Source organism: Orcinus orca, chromosome 11 (genome assembly GCF_937001465.1).
Source record: "Orcinus orca chromosome 11, mOrcOrc1.1, whole genome shotgun sequence".
Taxonomy (NCBI): Eukaryota; Metazoa; Chordata; class Mammalia; order Artiodactyla; family Delphinidae; genus Orcinus; species Orcinus orca.
The window spans coordinates 54,187,754-54,213,922 of record NC_064569.1 but is presented as its reverse complement, the minus strand read 5'-3'; the positions used below and the strand labels follow the sequence as shown (position 1 = coordinate 54,213,922).

The following is a 26,169-nucleotide window of genomic DNA, read 5'->3' as shown; positions in this document are numbered from 1 at the left end:
ACCTGGGCTATGATAAAACCAAGTCTGGGATTGGGAACCCCTACAGTACGCCCTTGTTTTAGCAAATCCCACTTCTGCTGCAGGAAGCCACAATAAGTAATTCCTTGACTGTTGGTGGCAGGAGGGGTGTAAATAAAAACGTGAGGTAGTTCTTTCCACAAGTGGGAAATATTGTCTACATAATATCCCTGCACATGTCTGACAAATTTCCAGAGCATCTGCTTGTTGTCATCTGTGAGTAAACCCTTAGCTTGGTATTAACTGAACTTGACAAATCATGAGCTAGTTGCAGTTCACAGGCCTTATTTTCTGATCCAGCCATGACTAGAGGAGCCACTAAAACTCCCAAAAATGTGAACCAAAGAGACCACCAAGTAGGAGAACTGCAAAAGCATAAGCGTTAAAAAGCCTATGGGGGAGGTGGTGAGAGCACAGAAGAGTAATTTACCAGGACTTGCGTACAGGAAAGAATGAAGACTGGTGGGAAATAATTTAGACTCTGCTCCAACAGCTTAACTATCAACTTGAAGGTTAAAAAAAGTGTTTTTTTGAAGTTCTAGCAAGATACTAGATCTATACGATAGAGAACATAGCAGAGGCTCTATAAAGGAAAATTAACACAGAAATACTAAAGGTAGAAGAACAGAATATCCTTAGAAAAGAAAGAGTTACCTATTAAAACTTTAGTCTTTCTGACTTGGAATTTGTACATTTATATTGAACTAATAAAAGAAAATCAGTGATTGCTGAAAAATGTTTGTATTCTAAACTCTCTCCAGGCTACCAGACCAAGACTAATACCAGAAATAGATCAGGAGTAAAATTATAGTTAGAAAAGGGGAGAAAAGTAAGGTAGGACATTAAAATTTTATTCTGAAATTATCTCTGGCCACGACAATAAAATTTAACAAATATTCACTGAACAGTCTTACTCCTGTCATCAGCTGTACAATACATACAGTATCATAGAACTGGCCACTAGGATTAAAATCCACTAGAACATATTTCATGTTAAGTGGCGAGAGCAGCATCCCACAGAAATTTTTACATACATATATACACAGTCCACATTCAACCATTTTCACATATTTTCAGTACACACAGTTGCAGCATATTACAGTCACGTGTCTAAGTTGTTGCTCGATAGAAACCCAAGCCACTGCCTAGACATAACTGTAGCAGTTGAGCTGAGTATAGTTACAATTCATTTTATCTATGTCCATAGCAGAGAGATGTACAAGCCCCTAAGAAACAGAGTTCACAAATACTATATTTTTTTAATGCTACCACAGCATTATGTTGGGCAATATTAAAACCTTTACCAACCTAATCAGTTTTTTTTTTAAAGTCTTCTGCTTACCAGAATATTCTTGATGAAAAAAATTACAAAAATGAATGCTCTCTTGAAAATAATTCACACTTTGAAGATTCCAATATGGCCCAATGCTACTGATGCCTAAAGTGTTTCCTAACATTCTGATGGAGTCCTTCCACATGACTCCAAACCACCTAGTAAGTTTAAAAGTGGCTTAAGTGCCTTGCACCCAAATTGTAAAAACCCCTGGCCATCCTTACTAGAGCCAGGCACATATAAAAGGAATGCACTTTGGTTCATACCAAATGCCCTGGGATTAATCACACTATAAAATTAAATGGTTTGAGGTAAATTTTTACAAATACAGTTGATTTTTGTCTAGTGTTAGCATAACAAAAAAAAATATCGTTTAAAAAATCAGTCTGATGTTAAGATACAACAAAGACCATCTTTAACCCCTTAAACATAGGAATTCCCTGTGTAACTAACCAGTGGTTACCTTTCTCGGTGCCTGACGATGACGCGCGCCTTATGGTTTCTATTAAGGCCTGTAAGTAACTGGATGTTTAAGACAGATGTATCTTTGCAGAGGTGGGTTCCATCTAGTATTCAAAGAGTTAAAGAGGCCAAAAAATGCATGCCCTACAACATGGCATTCAGAACAAAAGGCACATTGTTATCACTAAGGGCACAATTTCTCCTCTACTGTTAATCTACACTGTCTTGCATCACTGTTGTTCCACTGTTGTAGCAATACACTTAAGTGGTAATGCACGCTCTGGGGGTGCAAGAAACGGAGCCAGATGAGACCGCAACCGAAGACAAGACCACACTGTGCTCTTCCTAAATCTGAAAACAGCTCAGACATCCCTAGACAATGGTAACCTGTGAGACCAAGGACTGTTTCCAAGCCAACTCCTAGTAGCCTATCGGAGCCCTTCATTTGTGTTTTAAAATCACAAGGATGCAACAGTTTTGTTGGGTTTTTTTGACATTATAGCTAAGCTAGAATTAAAAAGCAGCTCTATCACTAAACACTGAACATGGCGGCTCTTGTGAATAAGGGAAATTTCCCTGTATTTAGGGGGTGCGGTGTTGGGGGAGCCCCAATAGTGCTGCACATTATAGTTTGGCTTAAAAGTTTCCGGTTACATTTGTGAATAGAGATAGTCACAAATGCACTGTTGGCATCTTAAGGACCAGTTTTGTGTGGTGAGGGAGAAGACAAGCAGTATTAGCCCATTTATAAATTTTCACACGGATAATCATTTTATAGGGATATTCATATTAATGGCAGGCTCAGGTTCATATATTTAAAACTAAAAGTGAAAATCTCTCAAGAGTGGATACGATGGAAGAGGAACACTGGAAGGGGAAAACAGCCTTAATGTTTTGTTTATTTTAATGACTTAAAGACGCTAACCATCTTAGGAGGCTTGTGGTTTTACAAAGCCGCTTCTTATGCCTTTAAGCCAGAATTTCAATAATAAATACACAATCTTTAAATTCTATAAGCCACTGATTGGGGGGTATCATCACATGAGCATCATTTAAAATGCAACTTACTAACATTATTGCACTTCCACAGATTACACAGAAATGTGTACAACAGGCTAAAGAATTTGACTAGGGGAAAGAAGCTATAATTTCTAGAAACAGAAGTATAAATTAATTTATCAGTGACACCCTTAAATAGTAAAGCAAATATCAACACCACTATCTTATTAATAAGCTAATCTTATTACTGATTTTTTTGGCAAATATCTGTAATAGTTCCTGAGCATTTTTCTCCACCATCAACTGACAAAGCCTCAAGATAAGTGAAGTGTTTTGTTCAAAACTACCTTTTTTTTCTTAAAAGAGAAACTGTAGGATTAATATTAAAAGAACTGAACCGGAAACTTTCTTGGCCTCGCTGGGGACCATGCTTTAAGTACTCGTAAATCAATTTACAGGCAATCAATACAATAATATCTGTGCATATAAAAGAGTATTTATCCTAATTTATACTACCCAAAACCTATTGTCCAAACAGGCAGAAATCTTTCTATATTAAATTGCACATACTAAAAAATTTTTTCCACGTGCCTTGAAATTGATATATACCACTGCTCATACATTAGTGATAAAATACTGAAATTTTCACTGTGAAAATAATTATTATTCAGAGGAGAAAATATTCTTTTACCTAACTCTCAGTTACTTTTCCAGGTAAAGTGTCATTCCCACAAAAACAATCAGTGCAATCCAAACGAAAGTAAAATAAAACAGAGGAATGTGATGTCTGTGGTTCTTCTAATGATGCATGGAGCAAATCAAACCATTTCACTTGAGGCTGAACTTTTCCTCCTTCGAATCTGTTGTTAAAATTGGCCTTGCTGAACAAGCACAATGACGTCTGTTCACGAAGAGGATTTTCAACTCTCTCTCTTTCTAAAGAGTTGATGCTCTCCCAGGCTAAGAGAACCTTACTGTGGCACGTGAAAAGTGTGAACTCAGTCTAATCTGCTAAACCGTCTTTGGAACTATGGAAATCCCCACCTTAAGTAGCTAGGCTGTTCTTTTTTAAAGTGGAATATGAAAAGATGGTCATAATCACAGCTAAAATGTCTCTCTTCTGTATCAGGAGTCTGGGATATATATCTGAAGGAAGAAAAAGAAATTAAATGCAAGCAACAGATGTGTGGTGAAAGAAGAACAGCAGGGAGAAGAGCAAAGAGAGGGGAGGAACAGTTCATGTAATACATTTCTAAATTTAGGTGCAAAACCAATTTTGTTAAACAAGGCTTCTTTGCAAAACAGCTCGCTGATCACACTGGAGAATCTGGAGGAACACACGTTTCCATTCACCCACCAGGTCTGCTTGGCCGGCCGTTAGAATGTCAGAATGCTAACTGGGCATTTCAACTGTGGGGATTTTATTTTGTCTCTGAGCACTATTTTAGGGAAAAATCTCTAAGGTGCAGTTTTTCTTAGAATATCATTTTCATCCTGACCATTCTCCTCCCACCATCACTACCACCTGGGTAACTTATGGGAAACGGAAGCGGGACAGGCTGCACCTGTGCATGAACCTGAAGCGTGGAGAGAGAAGGGGGGGGCCTTCGGAGGCAATCACCTTGGGGAGAATATACTATGAACCGTGAACACATAGTGAACGTCTTTGACACCAATCTGTAGATGCGCGGCAGTCATGACGTAATCAATGGCCTGCCACTGATGTTTATTACTCTGCCACACTAAATACAGTAAGGCTCATCGTACTTTTAGAACACAAAAAGTTTCAGAAAGTATAAAAACTTAAAGCATTGTCCCCATGTATTTTATAAAAACAAAACAAACAACCTTCTTACATTAAAATAAGTGCCAAAAAGATACAAATGAGTCGAGTTATTGAGCAAATAAAAACAGGTCTGAGCTACTCCTTTTCAACCCAGTAAGGCTCAGCAATGTCGTATCTTTCAGAATTACCAGCATCAGGGGACTGAGCTCAGCTAACAAGTTTTGGCAACACTGTCCTCTGCTGAATATTCCCATTGGCATCTGTCATCTGTGCCAAATTAGTCCTCAGTTTGGAGGCTGAGCTGGAAGGTGGAGGTAACTTGGAAATGGATGTGATAGCACCAGTGCTCTCGGTGATCCTTTTCACTGACGTCTTCTCCCCCGTCGGAGGCTTTGGCAGCCGCCTCCTCAGCCAGGGATGCCGCAAAGCCTGGCCAGGGGTCATGCGAACCGCAGGATCCCATTCTAAACACTGTTTTAAGAAGTCGAGGAAAAGGGGATCGTCACACCCCTTCAGTGCATTCCCCCACTCTCTGCTCTCCGGTGGGCCCCTCAGTTTCCCTCTCCGGGAACGGCCTCCGTTGAGAACCACGGAGCCGTCTGAGAGAGTCGTGACAGTGCAGTAACGGGGATAACCCTTGGAGCTCACAAAATTTTTGGCTCGCTTGGACGCATCCAGCAGTTTCTGGGAGGGCATGCCCAACAGTTCAATCATACAGGCCAGCTGGTCCCCTTCATCCTCCCCAGGCAACAGGGGGTAACCAGTCAGGAGCTCCGCGAGGATGCAGCCCAGGCTCCACATGTCGATAGGCATGCCGTACCTGGCGCCGAGGATCACTTCCGGGGCCCGGTAAAAACGGGACTGGATGTACGTGTAGACCCGCTGATGCTCGTAACAACTGGAGCCAAAATCAATCACTTTAATCCCGCTTCTACCCTGCTGCTTCAGTAAAATGTTCTCGGGCTTCAAGTCACAGTGAATTATCCTGTTTTTGTGCAAAGCATCCAGGCACTGCAGGATGGAGTGGGCGAACTTGCGAACCAAAGGCAGGCTGAAGCCCTGGAACTTGTTCTTCTTGATGAGCTCGTAGAGGTTCATGCTGAGCAGCTCGAACGTCATGCAGATGTGGTTGCGGAAGGTGAAGTTCTCCAGCATGTGGATGACGTTCATGGTGTTGTCCTTGTCCTGCTTCCGCAGGTGCTCCAGGATGCGGATCTCCTCGGCCGCCTGCCGGTGGAAACGCTTCTCGTTCCTCACCATCTTCAGAGCCACGTGCTGGTGGACTTTGTGGTCATAGGCCTTGACCACCTGCCCAAAGCTCCCCTTCCCAATGACCTTGAGGACCTCGTACCTGTAAGCCACGTGATCGTGAGGCACCTGCACGTAGGATCCCTGGTCATCGTCGTAGCCACCGTTGTTCGGCCCGCCTGTCACGCCCTGGCGCTTCTTTGCGTTTGGACCCAAGAAGTATATTTCAGGGTAGCTGAAAATCTCATGGTGTTCGAAGCTGCTTAGTTTTTGCATGTATTGCTTCATCGCTTGCTCGGGTGTCATGGGGATGGCTTTCACCTTCCCCACGCCTTCCAGAGACTTCAGAGAGGTGGAGCTCCCCTGCCGCCTGTGGATGCTCTCCAGCTGCCGCTCCGGCACCACCGGCAACCCCGTTTTGCCCACCGTTGTAAGCCCATTTGGTTGTGTTGTGAGCACTGTCCGCTTGTTACTGTTATCCTCAAACAGCTGCTGAACCTGGATCTGTCCATGGCTGTGGCTGCCGACGTGTAGGTGGTCATTCATTGTGTGCTTACTGCCGCCAATCTGTAATTCAGAAAGGGAACATCAAGAGAATGGAAGAGGTCTGGCTGTTCAAAAGGGATATTTTATAAATCGGCGCCCACCCTCACCTTTACAAAATCCAATTTGGTTTGAATTTACAGCCAGAATCAGGTTTCTTAAATGGAAAGAGTTGTGCACGCAGGAGGGACCTCACGAACACCCCGGCAGGGAGAGCGGATGTGACGTGGACAGCCTCAGACAGAAGTAAAGGCAGAAGAGGTTGGGGGGCTGGGGAAGGCGATCAAAGTTGGGATCCGGAAGAAAAAGACCCCCACAGCTGCTACACGTAACAAAGAGTTTGCTGTACGTGTTTTCAGGGTTCTTAGAGTAAGTCCTCAGTGGAGGCAGAGACCATGCTTCTTGCTCGTCATTCTCTACCTAAGATTCAGCACAGGGCCTGGGATATCACAGAGGTGCAATGCAGCCCATACTTGATATCAAGATGAAAGAGGACACAGAAAAAGCATGAACACGTCGGCACTCTACTGGCTCTCCTGCCCCCAGACCATAACATTTTTCACACTTCACTTAGTAGCTTCTCTATTATCGTGAGGGCAGGGACCAGGCCGGTCTTGTTTACTACTCCTTCTCCAGTGTTTAGCTCTATTCTGAGAACACTTCATTCTCGGTCTTCTCCACTACCTGAAAATCGAACTAATTACACCTAGGAAAGTGCATGATCCAGAAGCAAAGAAAACTGTACTTTTAGGCTGGAAAGATTCCCATGTAGACATGCACTCTGTAGCATCTTGTAAACCCCAAACCTATTTTTAAGTTTCTGGGCTTCACTGGCTGTGATGACCATTTAAGGCCATTCAGCCCCACAAGCCAACTGCCACCCTCTTTTGGGCCTTCCTTTGGTCAATGGCTTGGCTCTCTCAAGACCTGTGTTTCTCCAGGCTGCTGGGATACTCAGCTCTCTGACAAGGAATACAAAGTAGCAATTTCTATTTCAGGCACACAGGCCATCCACAAACATTCCTGTCTGAACAAAACTGATGGCATAAGCCAAGGGGCCCCAGCCTTCCTACTGAGAATCTACTGGGGATTTCTTTCAAGCATTGTTATGGCCAAGAGGTGAGGGGTAGAAGAGGACTTGCAGCCAGGATCCCCTCCCAGTGAGGAATTCTTGCCAGCCTCAGACAATCACTCACAAGTCTTAAAAGCATCCCACTAGATGATTTTTACATGAAAGCTTAAAGATCAACTTGCCTCTCACAATCCAACTCATTCCTTCAGCCAGTGTCAGCTGAGGTCTAACCACACATGTGGCAGAGTCCCTGCTCTTCAGGAGCTTACAATCAACTGGCTGAAGTCCTCTACTATCAGTACTTTTCCCATCAACTCCTCCAAAATCCTACCTCTCGGGCTTTACGTATCACTAAATGCGTAGAAGTGCTCTGTGTATGTAATATAATTCAGGAAGGGGTTTGGGACTACCTGGATTATAAAATGAAATTCCAAGTCCTTCTTACTAGGAGACCAAGACCTTCAAATTTTCCTTAACTGACACACAGCAGGCACAGGGACTATCTGAGGCCTGCACTTTCTCTCTGCAATCTTCTAAAACAAAGTAGAATATAGTATAGTACTTGGGCCTTGCTGAAGTATGACTTCATTGAGAGATTTTATTTCTCAGATTTCTGGAAGACTTCTAGTTGAACCCTTTTATTAAACTCACAGATGATATTCCACGCTAAGTGAACTTATCTTCTGTCAGGTAGCTGGACAGGTTATTTTATCCTCGTTCTATGCCAGAAGCAAAGCAGTTCATAAAAAGGCATCAGGAAGCCCTGGGTATATACAAAATAGTACAGGCTTGTCCATGGATTTTTGTTCCCAAGCCTCAGTCTCTGAACCTCTCCTCCTCTCCACTACGGTCTTCCAAGCACCCGGGAATAAAAGGACCTGAAATTAGAAATATATGTCTCCCAGAGAACCATTCTCTTCAGGGCAGCTTGGAGAGATTTCAGAAGAAAAACCGACATTACCAGCATACATGCTACAAAAAGCATGAGGCTTCACTGGGGACACAATTAACGTTGAGGCTTTAGGAACTCCTAAAAAGAGGACAAAGTAAAACGTTCTGAGCTTCAGAAACCAACTTATTTTTGCAAGAGCAATTTTAATGTTCTGCATAATTCAAAATACCATCAAAAAAAAGCTGAGTGACTAGAACTAAAGAGAGTTTGCCAATTAACTGGATCACCTCCTGTCTTTCCAACTACCTTCTCTTGGTCTCCTCCACAACAGCAACGAAGAAGGCTTCCAGAGTTCCCCAGGGTTCAAGCCTCAAGTGGCTGGAGGCTTCTCACTCCCATAACTCTCCCTAGTCAACTATGACCACAGCCAGGGCTCCAGCAACCCCCCCAGGGGCTGACATCCGCCCCATGTACACCTCTAGCTAAAAGGAGCCCGATCTATGTCTCCTGAGCTCAAGACCCCCTGTGTCCAACTCCAGATCAGCTACCTTTCCCACAAGCAACTCAAACTCAACTCACGCTTTTTCTACCAAAACCATTTCCTCCTCCCACAACCCTCAATTTCTGGTCAACAAAAGGCTTCACCCCCGAATAATCACTCTGTCTCCACGTCTCCCACACCTTCCCAAGTCACCGCGGAGCCCCGTCATTCCTATCTACCCCACTCCCCTCCATCCACGCTGCCTCACCTCACACTCCTGCTGTCTCTCACTGCGACAACCGAAGCAGCCTCTTAACATGTCCCCTTGCTTCTAAGTCTAGAATTCCTCAAGTCTCTTCTCTCCACGGTGCTTCTGGAGTTACCACTGAAAAGTGTCACTCTGACACTGCCCTTGCTTTTGCTTAAGGCCCACACAGGCACCCCATTTCCACAGATAATATGAGACCTCACAGGCAAGAACATGAGGTTCTCAAATGCAGAGCCTATATGACCCGAGTCCTTCCAGTGTCACCCACCACTGTCATATTCTCTCCGAGAATAAGCTGGATTCCCCAAGACCCATGGAGACACCACGCTCTTTTACACTCTGTTTTTGGGGAGGTTATGTTTCATAATGGTTAGGTGTCCAGGGACTTTCAATTAGATGCATGGGAAATGAATCCCAGCTCCACCACTTACTAACTGTGTCACCTTGGTCAATTTACTTAATCTCTCTAAACCTCAGTGTCCTTATCTGTAAAAAGAAGGTAACAAAGCGACCTCATTAGGGCCATTAGGAGGATTAAATAAGGTAAAAGATATAGAGTGCTTAGTATAGTACTGAGTAAAGGAGAGCTAAAGTTATTGCCCTTTCCAAATGCTGCTTGGAATCTCCTTCCTAACCAGGACTACATGGTAAACTCATACTCACCCTTCAATGCGCAGTTCAACTCTCACCTCTTCTGTGAAATGGTCCCTTTCCCTTCCAGGGTGCTCATAGAGCACTGATATATTAAAACACTTATTTCGTTTTACATACCTGTTTTCACACCTGATGTACCCACCTGGCTGTGAACAATTCCAGGGTGGGGTCACCTCTTATCTTTTTAAGTCCTTATTGACATAAACCCAACATACAGGAAGTACTCAGTCAATTTCTGTTGAGTGGAAGAACTAACTCTCACGTCTCTGAGTTATTCTTAAGAACTACCTTTGTACCTTCATAAGAAAACATGAAGTTAACACCCAGGGAATTGGGACTTGTCTCCAGTGACCCAAGTCACAAGATGTTAGGCTTGCATTGCATCGGCAGAGACTTGGAAGCAAATGACAGCCCATTAAAGAGTACTTGCAGCAGAAGAGATCAACTAAACACCTAAAAGTGACATGTGGAATCTTAAAAACTTTCCAGATGTTAGGGAGATTCATTTTAGAGGCTCTAGTAAAGGAGGATTTTGAGTCTTAAACACTGTGGGACTCTACAATCACAACCCAGGTCGGAAGCGCAATTGACTGATCTATAAAAAGGGAGGAAAAAAGCCCTAGAAATGCCAAAACATTTCCACAAAACATATGCCAGGACAACACCATAAACTTAAGAATGTTTAAAACCTCTCACTCACTTTTACCTATTTGCCAATGCCTACCTAGCACAGTGCCTCTCAAATTTACAACTACTGAATGAATGTAATTGTTAGATACCTACAACGTATGGGTTGAAGCAGAGAGACCTCCAAAAGCCCTCTTTGACCATGACACATTTTAGCATTAAAAATTATGTAAGAACAATAGTCTAGTCAATTTAGTAGTTTTAATCTCTTCCAAAAATAAAAGGGAAAACAGCACATACTTCACTGTGCTAACATTTCTGGGAGTTTTAAAACTTTGCTGAAGTCATCTTAGAAATGCTGTATAGTGTTATGGGAATAGAACTGAGTCCAAAAAGATCGGAATTCTAGCTCCTCCTCAAACACACTGACGGTCTGTGTGGCCCTGAATCAAATGTCTTTTTCTTCTATCAAACATTACTGTTTTTTAAATGGGAATATTCATTCTTCTTTGACTCCTATTATCTTATAAAGGTAAAACCGGTAATTGGAGAGTGCTTTAAATGTTAAACAGTTATGAAAATGACACAATACTAATATTTCAGAATTTAAAAAATAAGCACATTAATATCTCCCATACAACATTAAAAAGAAAAAAAACTAATAGGAATCAAAATAGTTACTGGGTACACTTTTAGGACAGAGATAAAATGACTAAGTATAATATATCCATGGAGATAGGGTACAAAAGGGCAATGCACTAGATAAATTCCAAAGTTTATAATCCCTATAGTCATATGTTTATCTACCTACTGCATCATTTACAAGAGAAAATATGGGCAAACACAACGAGATTATTTTCCTCTCCGTAATGCCCTTCCCCCCACCCATTCAAAAATAGCTCTTCCTAGTTGTAACTGCTGTGAAATTAAAAACTAAAAGCTTACAAAAACCTGAAAGACATATGGACACATGGATCTGCTAAGGTTCTTGCATTTATAACAAAACTAATACAATTTCCTAGAATTAGCAGTCAAGCAGTGTGTTAAAGCTGGACTCAGGAGGGCCTGGGCTTTAGCTCCAGCCTTGATAGGAGTTGGCTCAGGAGTCTTGACCAAACCAGTTCACTTGTCTGACTCTTTCCTCATCTGTAAAATGAAGGAGTAGAACCAGATAAACTCTGTGGTCCTTTTACTTGCCTGTTTGAGGAAGTCTGCAATGCTGTGCAAATAAAATCAAAACTAAAGAACAACCAAAACCCAAATTCACACTTTCAAAACCAAGCTTCTAGTGATCAACAGTTTACTGAAGTTTAGGTAAGTTAAACACAGGTAAATCTGGTAGATACCACAGCAAAATACAAGCACCATCATTAGGGGTCCCGAGAAGCACCCACACATATTCTCATTTCTGCTCCACCACAGACTATTCCTCTAGTATCATTTTCTGTCATCTCATTACATATTTCAGTTGCAAAGAGGTTCTGATCAAGCAAAGCCCACCCTTATATAACTGGAAGCCGGATGCAAATCAAGTAGTATTTCTTTTCCAGGTCATACCAATTCATGTGATTACATTCACACATGGAAAAAAACTGGATGTTATATTTTCCAAATTGTCAGATGATTCCAAACCAAACTGAAACACCTAAACCCAATGGCAATTTCTCAACTAAAACATCACTGTGACAAGAACATTCAACTCTAACACAGAATCAACAGCCTACTGATGCTCTTCCATTAACCACAGCCCAACAGATTGGTTAACTTCTGCGCAGTGAATTCTTAGCCCCTGGGTCTAGATGTGTCAGGAGAGACAGAAAGAGGAGGAGAGAGAGAAAGAAAATATAAGAAGAAAACATGTTCCTGGGGAACTGTGCACAGATGTCCAGGTCTAAGAGAAAATATTCCACTCTAGCCATCCGCTTATAAATTCTCCCCATAAACAAGTTTCCCCATAACACATGACCCTCAGAGCTGCTCCTCTGAAGGCTAGAAATGGCCTTTTCTGCAAGAACTTAACTTTCACTTGGCAACCAAAGCCATATCCTTAGCAAGCACTCCTCATACAGAACCATCTTAAGCAGTTCCTCTGGAAAATCGAATCGTAAACAAGACATTGGAAGCCATCAACTCCTCCAGGGCACATCTCCCCTAGGCTGTCAGCCACCATCCAAGGGCTATCTCTGGGAGGCGAGAAAACGTACGTACTGAAATCAAGCCCAGCTTGCTGATCTCTGCAGCCACCAGTCCCGCGCCGAGCTCCCAGTTCCCTCTTGGCCCTCTGAGGGACCACGGCACCTGTCAGGTGCCCATCCCTTCCCACCTCCTTCCGAGGCAAAGCTGGCCCTTTTCATTTCAATAATATCCAACTGCAGAATCCTACAGGGGTGGCGCGTTGTTTTGACTGCCGCTGCGGCTCTTATTTTTGTTAATGTTAATTACAATTTCTGCTGTGCTCAAACCTGTAGCACTCGTAAAACATGCTTCCACACGCGGAGGACAATTGTCGGTGCTCCCTGCCGGTAGAGCCAGGCCCGGGATGCTCTTTGGGGCATCGATTTTCCGGGCAGGACGGCCTGGCTATCCCCTAACACATATCTGTTTCTATAAATACCCACTACCCAACGTGGTGGTGGAGGGGCAGGGATGTTTATCGGGTCAGGGAAAAGGAGCTCGAGGAAGCAAGGACGGAATAAAAAGGGGGGGTGGTGGGGAGCGAAGAGAGAAGGAAAGCGACCAGGAGGAAGTTCCGAGGAAGAGGAGCGCAGGGGTGGGCGGGCTCCGGAGGGGAAGTGAGGGGCCCACGCCACGAATCCTCCTTTGTGGCTGCAGCTTTGGGCTCGCTCAAGTTCCAGAGGGCGGCGTCCCGGAGAGGCCACTGGCGTGGAGACACTCGCACTTCGACCTCTCTACCCTCTCCCGGCCGCATTATCCCCCAAGTCCGGGTGTCTGTGCCCCGGACCCCTCCCGCCCCTCTCCCCCCCGCCGCCCGCGGCCTGGGTCTTACCGTGTGGGCTGCGGTGGCAGCGTTGCTGGCCCGGAGCGGCGGCAGGGCGATGGGGGAGGGCGGGCCGGTCCCCACTCCGCTCCGGGGAGCCCCCGCACCGAGCCCCGGGGAAGCCTGAAGCTGGCGAACGGCGCTGTCCCCTCCTCGGCCTGGCAGCCACGCGCGGGAGGAGACAAAAGAGGGTCAAGGGGGAGAAAGTCACCCGGACCCGGTGGCCCCGCCCCACCCCTCCAGGCTGCCGAGCCCGCTCTCCCCGGGGCAGAGCCGGGGACCGTGAACGCGGGCGTCCCGGAGCGGCAGGAGGCCGGGGACGCAGACACCCGGCACTCCCGCGGGGCGGGGCTCAGGTGGCTGCAAAGTTAAGTCGGGCCCCTGGCGCGCAAGCGAGTTCGCGACCCGTTGGTGGAGCCGGGCCGGGCGCGGGCCGGCGGCTCACGTTGCGGGAGGCCGCAGGCCTGGAGTTGGGCTGGAATGCCGACCCGGGCGCCGCCGCCTCGCCAAGTCCCGGGCGGGGGAGGCCCGGGACGGCCCCCGGCCGGCTCGGAGGAGCCTCGGAGCTCGCGTGTAACAATGAGCGGAGCCGAGGCGAGGGCGCGCCGTCCGCCCGGGGGACCCCGCGCCGCCCCGCCGCGGCGCAGACTTTGTTCGAGGTCCCGCTGGTAGCGGGAGCCCGCGCCACGAGGGCTGGCCCGGGGGCCGCGGGGCTGCGCGCCCGGGGCGGCGCGGGGCCCGGGCCTCCTTACCGGTCGGGTAGGCGGCGGGAGCGGCGGCCGAAGGTTTCCTGGTTAACATGGCCGCTGGAGAGGAAAATGCATCTCAGGGCTGCCGTCTCCGTCTCCGTCTCCGCCGCCGCCGCCGCCGCCCGTCCTGCTGCTACTTCTCGCGGCCGCCACCGCCGCGCCTCCTGGTCGCCCCTCTCGCGGATCTCCGGCGCCTCCTCGCCGCCTCCCGTCAGCTACAGCCAGACACACACAGTCCGCTGCATCCCCTCGGCCCGGGCCCGCCGCCGCGAGCCCCCCGCTCTCCTCGCCGCCGCCGCCGTCCTCCTCTTCCTCGGGCGGCCGCAGCACCCTCCGGCCCGTGCACATGCCTCGCCCTCCCCGGCGCGCCGCGGGCCTCCCCGATTCCCTCACATAGGGCGCGGGGGAGCTGGCTGCGCCGCCTCGGCCGACTGGTTCGGGAGCCTCCTCCCGGGCCCGCGCACGCGCGCCCCCGCGCACACTCGCCAGGCGCCCGCGCACCGCGCGGCCGGGAAGGGCAGCCCCGCCCCCGCTCCCTCTGCCGCCGGGCAGGCCCCGCCCCCGGACTCCCCACCCCACCCCAGGCCGGGCCACAGACTCCCGCGCACACCCTCCCCGACCCAGCCGCCCACCGGAGTCCCTCCCACCCACTCCTCCTCCCCAGCACGCACCCCAGTCGTCGGCATAGCCACCCCTCCACTCCCCCGAAAACTCTGCAGCCTCCGCTCGCCCTTGGCCTCCCCCTCCGGCCTTCTGCACGGTTCCCCCTGCTAACGGCCTTCTCCCCTCCCCGGCCTCGCCCGCCCCTGCAGCACCCCACCCCTTCCCTGCAGCGCAACCTACCATTGCTTCCCTCCCACCGAAATCGCTGCAGAGACCCCCCTCCCCTTCCGAGCGCACCCCCAACCATATATGCATTTTCAGCTTTCCGAACCTGATGGCTGCTCACAGACAATACTGCCCCCCCACCGCCTTCCGGGTCCCAGTGGCTTAAGCACCTCCTCTCCCAAATTGATCAGGTAAATAACTTAGTTGTGCCGGGGGTCACCTCGGTAAGGAAAGTCCAGCCCGTTGGAGGGCCGCGCCTTAGCTTGGGGACCCCGAGTGTGGGCCAAGGAGGGGGCTGCCCTCCCACCTCCACCTCCACCACACACAGCCCCTCCCTGATTTACTGACACCAAGTGACCGCTCTCCAGTCTCTAGGACAAGGGGATGCAGAGAGGCGCGTGTGGATGGTTGCCGGGGAAGCAGTTGGCTGTGGGTTGCTAGGCAAAAATAAACATCACAGACGCCTCCCATTTCCTTACAACTCCGAGCCTTTCCCCTGCGCGGCCACTGGGAGAGGTACACCTTCCCGAGCGACACCTTTAATTCCTCTCCTCCCCGGACACAAGTCTCTTTCCCCTTCCCATCCAAGACACGGAGAATTTCCCTGTCCTTTGAATTTGCCATATACAGCCTCTCTTTCCCTTGCAGACTGAAGAACTACTGCCCATCTCACACCCGCGTCCTGTCGTCTGTGGCACATGCCTTTGTCCAAAGGTCACAGGTTTTGTGACTTCAACGGGAGTGGGGCGGGGGGAAGCCCGGCAATTCCGGATGACAGAACCGAAAGTTTGCCTTGCACTTTCTTCTCCAGACGTGCCTGGTTTCTGAAGTTCTCCTGCGAACCTGGGTCCGTTATGATCTGTCCTGTGTATCTGCCGCCCCTGGCTGGACCAAGTGTGCAGGCCTGAGCTAGTGCAGACTCAAATCAGAATGGGGACCGTCGCCTCTACTGTTTGCAAATTGTCATAGCAACCTCGCAGCAAGATCACCTTCAGCTAAATACAAATGCCCCAAAATGAGTGTTTCTGAGTTACAGTGTGGCCCTCTCAAGAGTCTCCAGGGCTCCTACGGGGGCATCAAGGACTGAGGGTGTTGGCAGAGGAAACAGGTGGCAAAGAGTAGAACTGTGCATAGTAATATGTCCCTCTAAAAAATCCTCTTGGTGCCTTCTCCCAATACAGTAGAAACAGTGAGACAATCAATCCAATAATAAACCTTTACAAAGAAGAGTGATGACCTGATCTGGTCCCAGCAAGAGATATTCCCCCTTGCTTGTCATCAGAGACGATCACATTCAAATTCACGTGGGGAAACATATTCAGGGTTCAGAATTAACTAAAAGAAAAGGGATTACTTAGCAGCAGAGTTGAAGCTAGAACTCATTTTCTGACTCAGTTTAATCTCACTCTGCTCTGTGTTACCTTGGCTTTTAAGAAACATCACACCTCTTTTCCTTCCTTCCTTTTCAAACAATTATTTTCATACTGTCTTCCTTTTCTTAATGAGTGTTCCATACAACTGATGTTTAGATGAAAAATGTGAAGCCAAAAATTCAATTTTAATATAACGGGACCCAGCTTTCGCTCAAATTATTCTTACATTACTTCAACAGAAGCGAAATACTCTCCTGCTTTTTCATGAATAAGAAAAATGCTAACTACTGGAAGTCATAGTTTGTGAAATCCAAATTAGAAATATTAATTTCCACATTAAATATGAGGAAAAGGAACACTGACTTTTTTGTAAACAAAGGGACACAATGAATCATTAACTTTAACCAAAGAAAAACTGCTTGTTTAGAGAACTTTTCCTAATATGTTGTTTTATGACACGATAAGTACAATTTCAATTTTTTATCTTTTGGTTTCTTACCTTGAGGAAAATTTGCATTTAGTCTAATATCTTTAGCTATTTTAATTATAAATGGTACACCTTTCAAAATTATATTCTTGCTGACCTCTAAATTAGTATTTACAATTGCTCGGATTTCTCTCATTTTATTAAATATTGATGGCCTCAACCTGTATTAATGTCAAATAGAAAAATGTACAAATGCACTCCCTGAACTTTCAAGGAGAATAAACTGGGTGAATTCTAGTAGCTATTACCCTCAAACTCTATTATTCTAATGCATCATTATCAATTATACTACATTAATCTCTGTATAAAACCCTTTCACTAATACTATCATGTTTAATCGTCATGACTCATAACCAGATCAGAGTTGTGTTGCTGTTAACAGTAACCTCAGGGGGCTCCATTCAGTTAGTAAGAGTCTGGTCTTTGGTTCTTGCCCATTGTAAAAACTCCATCTGTTCTGAATATTTATAAAATCCAGCTTCAAATGACAAGTAGGCAGGATGTAGCAGGATGAGAAAGAAAGAAACTTTGGGGAATTCAGAATGGAGTCTTGTGGAAGGAAGTCGATTCTTCACTGAGAAAAGTACTGATCACAGAGAAAATTGGAAATGAACAAGAAAATTGCTGGTTTCAAAACATATTCACTCATTTAATCTCTTTATCCCAGGAACATTTACAAAGAATTCAGTGTGTGCTGGGCCTAGGGGAGAGGATGAATCATCAGATGTCGTGGGTGAGGCTTCAGCTGGGTAATCTGTTAGGACCTCATTCTTTTATTCAATGAAGCAATAAACTGTAAGCAGCTAACATATTTTTGACACTATTCGTACGGGGGCTGCACATTTAAATAAATAATCCCTGGCTCTGGTAATGGTTATTAAGAATCACAATCCAGTGGGAGAGGCAAGACCCTTAATGATGTGATGGGGCAGAAATCAAGGCATGCAGGAGGCACGATGGTGGCACACAGGAGGGAGTGATGAGCTCTACTTAAGTGGTGACTGGCCTCAAAAGAGCTGTGATGTTAAAGAGACTTGGGAGTTTGCCAGTCAGACAAGCCAGGCTAGGACGTTCTAGGCAGAAGGATAGGATGTGCAGAGGCACCAAGGAGAAGAAAGCCTAGTGTACTCTGGGAGAAGTGTAAGCAAGTCAGAATAGAGGAAGCTCGAAGTGGCAGGGGGAGGGTTGGTACTGCAATCTTTATAAGGTTAGGGATACGGATGATATTTGGGATAAGAATTATCTGAAACTTCACCAGCTGTGGAAATGTGAAAACAAAGTACAAAGTCTTTTAAAACAACTAAGGTAAATTACTAAGGAACTGCCTCATTTTGGGTAACAGACTTGTAAGTTGGGCCTAATGCCCCTTAGAAGGATCCCATTTACTGATGGTATCTTCCATGTATCCATCACCAAGGTCCAGAACCACCTAGAGAAGAACATCAAGACCATATGGCCTGAAGTCTAGGAATGTGACTCCTCAGATGTAGGGGGCATGGATGCCATACCCAAATGGCCACTGGTATTTGCCTTTGCCTCTGTGGCCACTGCTGGTATGGAAATCAGGAAGAAATGTCTGTCAGATTACCACTAGAGAGCTGGTGATCAGAAGTGTCAGAGTAGGTTGGTGGTGTTCTGTTCAGGGTACTTACAGAGCCAGTTTCCTTAATCCTGGGGGCGGTGGGTAGGGAGGAGATGCATTTGTCCCCTAGGTGAGCTAGGTATCTGGAAAGGCTGGGGATACTGTCCAGCATTTCTTGGGGGTAGTTCATCTGCTTTTTCCAGCTGCATGCTAAGGATAGAAAAGTAGTAAGCAGAGAAAAGAGAAGGCTATATCCTGGATGTGGGGAGTACTGTGTTGAAGAGCCCAGTGGGACCTGTGCCTCTGACACCACCAGGACAAATGCCAGCAGAGCAGTGCCTGGTGTGTCCGGGAGCTTCAAAGGGATAAGGAGGGCCATCACTAGGTAGGGCCCCCAGCAGCAGGCTCCCAGGCCAAGGCCTCCCATACCACTGGCTCAACTCACACAGTCAGCCCCCAGGAGACAGGCCCACCAGGCTGCACTGCGAGCAACCAGCCAGGAGCGAGCTGATTCCAGGGCACCGGCCATCATACTGGACCCTGAACCTGCCGGGGAGTGAATGAGTAAAGATAGCACAGCAACTCTAAGAGCAACTCTATTAGGAAGTTTGCTGTAAGAGAAACAATGTGCGATTTTGCAAACCAGATAACAGCAAGGGACAGGACCTGTGGTTCCAGGTCTTGGGATCTTTGGTGACACTCTAACCAAAAGTAATGCCATCTAGAAGCTAGGAAGGGGCCAGTGGGAAGGAGAGGTCTGTTCTATGAGCATCATGAGAGCTGCACTGGCCATTGCTTCTGGCTTACCTAAGCACAGACTCAATAAAAAACATACGAAATGGAACATTATTTTAGCCAAGGATGGGCTAAGAGCAAACATCCACATTCAAACTTATAAACAATGAAAATGCTTATAAACAGTGAAAAGGGACTCCACTTCTACAAAAGACCTACAAGAGTACCTGTTTTCCTTAACCGAAAGAAATCCGAAGAGGATTTTCATTTTTACAAAAAAGGCGAAAAGCAAAAATAGCACACACACACACACACACACACACACACACACACATCACGCACAAGCAGTGAGAGTGGCGCCACCAAGCCCTTTCCCCTGGAACTGCAGCTCCGCATCAAGCCACCTTAGCTTTGAACTTGTCTGTGAGTGTCTGTGAGTTATCTCCATTTATTCTGTGCATTTGTTAGCAAGATGAGTCCTAAGGTAAATGCTTCTTTACTTGACACCATTCCAGCTTATGAAAGGTTTCAAAGGAATGCTGTACTTTCAAATAGTGGGGAAAAACTATACATGTACGTATATAATCAATTCTCAAGCTCTTACTACATGTCAGGCATTGATCTTGGTATTTGGAACAAAGCAAATAAAGTCCTTGCTCCATGGATCTTGTCTTCTAGCGCAAGGAGAATGACAAGTGATGAACAATACATATATCACAGGTCAGAGGGTGATAAGTAAGTACTATATGGAAAATGACATGATGTAAGAGGATAGGGAGAGATGGGAGATGGTACTATGTTACTTAGGGTCATCAGTGAAGGCCTCTCTGATAAGGTAACATTTTAGCAAACTCGAAAGAAGTAAAAAGCACGCAGAAATCTCCAGGCAAAGGGCCCAGCAGATGAAAAGGCTCTGAAGTGGAAACATTTGGGGCACAGCAAGAGGGCAGGTGGCTGCAGCAGTGACGTGGGCAAGAGCTGGGAAGTCACAGGGATAAGGTCAGAGGGACAGCTAAGACCACGTTAAGGAATTTGAATTTTACTCTGAGTGAGTTGGGAAACCAAGGCTTAGATGCTTCAAAAGGTACCAAACCAAGAGTGGAAGGTTACAACCAACCCTGCACACCCTTTATTTTTTTTTACAATCTCAATGTATATGCATTTTTACACCTTTCCTAATTCGCATTGAGCTAAGCACTGTGGAAGGCAAAGCTGACCAAATACAAGCCATGGTCTCTATTCTGTGAGTCTCATTTGGGAGAAAACTCACACTCCAGGAAACCTTTCAAACCCACAGTAAAGAGCATGTGTTGCATGTTTTCCTTTTGCCCCTCAGGTCCACCCTTCCCCACCCTGCTCTGGGCTACATGGGACTTTATAGATGGCATCAATGGGCTCCCAGGCCCACGGGCTTCCAAGTGGATTTAGCTAATGGAAGTTTCCGGTAAGAGACCCAAGGCTCCAGGACAATGAGATCAAGCTCTTGATCTCCCTGGCTTTCCCCATGCCAGCCTGCCACAGACCAGCCAGGTCCCTTGACCTCAGCTCTTATCAGACAGTCCTTTCCTACAGCTACAGCTTGGAGTTCTGGACACCATTCAGTCCCCTTGCCCCTTCAAGCCTACAGGTGGTAAGGGTTTCCTGCAGTTGCAAGCTCCATGGCCCTTCATTCTCCCTTGCTGATTTCTCTTCACCCCACCCATACTCTTGTACGTAGTCTATTAAACTCTGATTGTGCCATGTTTGTTTTGCCGGATCCTAACCAATACAGAGGATAACATATATATATATATATATATATATATATATAAGTCCTATATAGTGTAGGTTATGGGATCTAGATACCATATAACTCTAGAGGGCTAGGAGAATCTGTGTTTGTTGGAAGAGTCAGAATGGGATTCCTAGAGAAGATAGAATTTGATCTGGGCCCCAGAAAATGGGCGGGCTTCTCTTAGGCAGAAGAAAAAGCACTCCCAGGCCAAGGGAACGATTCGAGAGAAGGCAGAGAAGCGGGAATCAGTACTTCAGAAGCAGCAGCCCCAAGAGTAGAGACTGGAACTGAGGAGGACAGAAAACAAGAGGCGGGCGGCAGAGTAGGTGCACCCACCCGGGTCGCGGATTGCAGTGGAAGCCGGACAGGAGAGTTTCCACTTGGTGTGGATGGAAACACCGGACCACTGGAGCTCTCCGAGCAGTGAGTGACCTGAGAAAAGTGCTAAGCAAGGAATGTAGATCAATTTGGCTGCAGAATGTTAGAGAGACTGGAGTGGGGAAGAAATAGAAACTGAAACAACCAGTTTGGAGGTGGTTTCCAGAAGTAGCTGAGGGGGGTGCCACGGAGAGGCAGGGGCAGATACTGTTTATTTTGATGCCCTATCTAAAGCCCAAGAGAGGGGTCTTTGAAATGACGAGAAGCCAGAAGTAATGGAAGGGCCAGATGTTTGCCTTGCTACCTCTGGGTTTCAAAAGCATACACAATTCTTAAAGCTGCTTATCTAAGGATTTTGCAATAAAGCTCATTAAAATGACCTGCTAAAAGTGAGACATAGTTAAGAAATAACAGGTCAGGAAAGCCTGGAATTCCAAAAGATTCCCCCATCACATCCTTTCTTAGTGGTCTGTAGACAGGATTTATCAATCACTCAAGGAGAAAATAAGGTATAATAAATAAGGAATAAATAGTGTGCTCTGGAGGCCAGCTTTATTAACCGTTGTCTCATCTATGGAGAGGATTGGTACACTGGCTTCTGTCTGATGTTGGGTACAGATTGCTGAAATTCCAACTAAGGAGCACATGTCATTAAAATAAAATGCAAAATTCTGAAGACAACCCTCCCCCTCCCACCCCTTTCGCTTTATTATCTTGCTTTTAAAGAGATATTATAAAGAGATGAAGGCGAGGGACACTCAGGTGCACCAACAAGATATGGAATGATCCATGCCCCAGTTCACTAAGTAGCCCTGGACATTAAGGTCCCATACACCTTGGAGGTATGGGCTGTTCCTGCATCTTTGGACCCTGTAACTCCAGGTCTCCAAAAACCAAGTCCTGAGAAACAACTTTTGGTCCCCTTTGGATATATCAATAGGTCTGAGACAGGGAGAGTTCAGAGGAGTCTGGTTCATTATATAATGTTCATTATAGCCCTGCTATGATCAGGGAAACACAAAGATGCTAGACTAGCTCTGGTTCTGAGGGTTTCCTAGACCTGGGTTAGACCTGGCGTCCAAGGCTGAGGCACCCTCCCAGAGAACAGTGGTAACACCTCAGCTACCTGAGAACCCTCAAAATAATAGCTAATACTTACATATAAGCAGTAAGTCGAGGCAGTATTCTAAGAACTTTAACCCTGTGAACTAATGTAATTCTAACAACCATCTTGCATGGTAGATACTGTTATTAGTCCCATTTTAGAAATGAAGAAACTTAAGCATAGAAATGAAACTGTGGGTAATTATTAGTCAAATCCATTTCACCTGCCTTCACTAATCAAGGTTGTTTTTAAGACTTGCATGTCCTCCAAGCAGCAGCAGCCTAAACAATAAGATGTTTGCCTGAATTGTTTTAGGGAACTTGGAGTCAGCTGTGTCTAGCTGGAGCTCAGCTGGTTAGGACCAGGTAGGCCCACAGACCCTCCAACAGCGCATGCGCGAGTGTTTGTTGGGTGACCTTTTGACCTCAGAGGGCCAAAAACTCCACCCTCAGGTGGTGCTAAGCACCTCCGTGTTTGAACCTGTAGAGGCCTGGAACTTAGTTGTGCCTGAGCAGAACCACAATTACCGCCCCTTTTTCTAATCATCTTCCCCTACGTTCCCCACGCCTTAAGACCGACCTGCAACTTCACTCCTCATCCCATAAATACCCCGAGCCCCTGGCCTGCGAGGCGGGAGTTGGAACTTTCTCCTTGCTTGGCTGCTGACCTCTGTGACTCAGTGTTTTGGCTTGCTGTGCATCAGGTAAAACAAATCTGGTTCAGTAACAGAGAGGTTAATTAACTTGCCCAAGGTCACACAGCTAAGACATGACAAGGTAAGTACTCTGGCTCTAGCGTCTGTGTGGGTGCTGCTTTCAGCACTGGGTAGAGATTTGACCAGATCACCTCCATGATGACCTCAATCTCATTATTACCATCAATAATATTTCATGCACTAAATGAACTTTTGGGGGAAGCCTCATGTTTATATGGTCATCCAGCTCTCTGGTTATCCACAGTAACCAATAACTCAAGGCAAGCTTATGTGATAGATGAGAACAGTGTGATGAAAAGAGCAAAGTGGCGTGCCCAGAGCCACAGGTAAGGGTAGAGGAGGCACTAGTGTTAGAACCCAAGTTTGTCAACTGCTAACACATTTTTTTCCCAAACTATTATAAAATTTCCTCCACTTCAGAGATGAAGGGATAGATACTCCTAAAAGCACACGCCACATAACTGGAAAGTGTTGATACATCGGGACTTTGGGGACAAATTTTTATCGTGGCTTCCCCAAGAATGATTTGAGTCTGGTCTTTATTAAAGACCAGAATTAAAGACTTAACTTTGCCAAATTCACAAAATGTCCAAAGACAAGTAAATTATTTCTTCTTTATCCTATTGTAGCAAATCAGCCCTTCTGCCTCAAGCAAATGGAAAAGAGGAGGAATCTATAGCAATAGAAGTGGGTTCTCTCCACCAATATGGCCCTCCCATGGTGGAATCTAGACCACCCTAGGTTCCTGGGGAATTGCTTTCCATTAAATCATACATTTACGCATAGCTACACACATTCAGCTTAAAGTCTGACTTGACAATGCTCTAGCTCATTAAGATAGTATAAACAATCAGTGGATCATCTAAGGCAGAAACCCACTTTTGTCTTCAGTTACCTTGGCAAAAGCAAGAGAAATCATTTTTGGTGATTGGATAATTTGGGTAGTTGTTAAATAGTCCTGGACAATTTTTATCACTTTTATATTCCAAAATATCTTGGTTTGAAGAAAGCCACTTTAAATATCATTACAGACAATACATTGTGCTTGCTAGTTATGTCTCACTACGTAATAATGGACAGGCCCATGGTTCACACAGCAACGTTCTCTAATGAAGGTTTTGAAATACAGAAAACCTAAAGTCCAGTAAGCAAACACTTGCATTTAGCACATGTGCAGGTGAATGGTCCTTGATCAGCATCTCCAGCTGGCATAAATACTAAAAATTAGCCAAGAAATAATGAACGACTGGTGGGCAGATAATAACAGATACAGAGAAGAGATTAAAAGAGAGTTTAAGTGGTCAGTAAAAAGAAGATTGCTTTGTGGAGAAAGAAAATATAGTTTTCTCATGACCTGGAAGGGACAAAAAAGAAGGTAGCTGGCAGGCTAGAGAGAGTAATGTTTTTAAAGAACAGCAAAAGAGCAGTAAATCGTAATGCAAGTACCAGTAAGAATGAAGAGGAAAGAAGTGGGTGTGAGCAAGAGAGAGAGAGGAGAAGGGGGAGAAACCTTACAGAAATTTTTATAAGGAAGAAGGGGGACATGATGAAATGTATGAGGTGAGGCTGAGTATGAGATAAAAGTGAGAAAACAAAACATAACCCTGCAGTAGAACCAGAATGCTCGAATCAAATGATTTTCTTCTAATACACACAGTTGGGCCTGGGGCTTACCTTAGCTAAGGGTTCTTTCTGCTGCTTTGTCTGCCTCTTTCCATTTAGAGCTATCTGTGGTCCCCCTCTCACTGGGGTTGCTCCATTCCAGTTCTCTGATTTCCCTTCTCTCTCCTCTCCCAACAATGCTTTATTATCTTTAACCCTGCCAAATGTTTCATGTAATACATACTTTAGAGAAAAGAATTCCTCGATTGCCTTCCCCTGGAGCTATGTGTCAAGCTCTGTGCTAATGTTTTGCCTGAACCATCTCTTTAAGTCCTGACACAACCCAGTGAAGCAGCTATATTATTATCCTGAGTTAAGAGACCAGGAAAGGGAAGCTTCAGAGATTTGCTAATAATGGACAGTGAACAGATTTCGATTCAGGGAAATCCAAAGCTCACTCTTATCCACCTAGAACGGATTAAGAGGGAGATGGCATACATTTCTCAGACTGCATATTGCTGTGGGGCATGGAGGAGGCCCACATAGCTCCTTCTGACCTGACAGTGTCATCTTCACTTCCCTGCTGAAACTTCTGTACTCCCCTCCACAGCTGGGCAGTGGAAAAGCAGAGAAATCCCCTCTACAGAAGTCCTGCCATCAGCGTGCTCAACCCAAGCAGAATCCAGGGCCTCTTCCTCTTTTGCTGTAGGTCTGTTTCCATGGTGCTGTTTCCCGGCTTGGCCCAGATTTTGCCTTCCCTTGTGTGCCTATCTCAGTTGAACAGAATTGCCTCCTTTAACTACTGAGCGATTAAAACAGCACTTGGGAAATGATGAAGCAAGACCCAGGGGATTTATGCAAAGAAATGCTGTATCAGGTCTTCCCTGGAAGTCTAGTGGTTAAGACTCTTCAACTAAGGTCCCACATGCTGTACTGCGTGGCCAAAAAAACAAAAACAAAAACAAAACGCCGTATCAACTATGTGAAATGCTGTATCAACTATGTGAACTGGTAGAGAATTACCTGTTTCTGATGTGATTCAGTCAAGTATCATCTTGTTTGTAAATGAAAATGTTAACTAATAATCTAACTTAGTAGAGAAAGATTATCCAACACCAAGACCCTACTATCTTTTTCAGATCTTTGAAACAAACAAAAAAGTGTCTACCACATGGTATTTGAGTTTTTCCTCCTTGAGAAATAAAACGTCAACGTAATCTTTTGCTGTAAGCACACCTTTATCTAAAGCTGTTGTGGATTGAGAACACAGTTAGATCTCATTAGATGACTAGACATCCATAACCCAGTTATTTAGCAAGAATAAAATATACAATGACCCTGTAAAAAGAAATAATCTATAACCTGATAAGGCAAGGGAAAAGAGAAAGACACCTCCCTTTCTCCCCTTTTTTCAATAAAAGGAGATTCACATGAAGCTAACTGGTAGTAAAGGGTATCTA

At 45.7% G+C, this 26,169-nt stretch overlaps 2 protein-coding genes across 2 annotated transcripts; one reads left to right on the top strand and one right to left on the bottom strand.

Moving 5' to 3' along the window:
- Nucleotides 1-848: 848 nt before the first annotated feature.
- Nucleotides 849-14,273, bottom strand: DYRK2 (dual specificity tyrosine phosphorylation regulated kinase 2). The gene is made up of 3 exons (XM_004276606.4): nt 14,134-14,273; nt 13,391-13,539; nt 849-6,413 (listed from the first exon to the last, which is right to left on the bottom strand). Exons 1-3 carry the CDS (start codon nt 14,180-14,182, stop codon nt 4,806-4,808), a joined length of 1,806 nt encoding a protein of 601 aa, XP_004276654.1. The 5' UTR covers nt 14,183-14,273; the 3' UTR covers nt 849-4,805.
- On the top strand, nt 6,151-17,563 carry LOC117203927 (nascent polypeptide-associated complex subunit alpha, muscle-specific form-like). Its single transcript, XM_033440398.2, has 3 exons — nt 6,151-6,276; nt 13,216-15,149; nt 15,607-17,563. The coding sequence occupies exons 1-2, from the start codon at nt 6,151-6,153 to the stop codon at nt 14,902-14,904; spliced, it is 1,815 nt and encodes a 604-aa protein (XP_033296289.1). The 3' UTR covers nt 14,905-15,149; nt 15,607-17,563.
- Nucleotides 17,564-26,169: the final 8,606 nt, after the last annotated feature.

Coding starts and splice junctions, on each gene's coding strand:
- LOC117203927 (XM_033440398.2), top strand. CDS start 6,151: ATGGGGATGGCTTTCACCTTCCCCACGCCTTCCAGAGACTTCAGAGAG. Junction 6,277..13,215: donor ACCCCGTTTTGCCCACCGTT/GTAAGCCCATTT, acceptor TTGTGGCTGCAG/CTTTGGGCTCGCTCAAGTTC.
- DYRK2 (XM_004276606.4), bottom strand. CDS start 14,182: ATGTTAACCAGGAAACCTTCGGCCGCCGCTCCCGCCGCCTACCCGACC. Junction 13,540..14,133: donor TCCCGCCGCCTACCCGACCG/GTAAGGAGGCCC, acceptor CGTGGCTGCCAG/GCCGAGGAGGGGACAGCGCC. Junction 6,414..13,390: donor CTGCCACCGCAGCCCACACG/GTAAGACCCAGG, acceptor TCTGAATTACAG/ATTGGCGGCAGTAAGCACAC.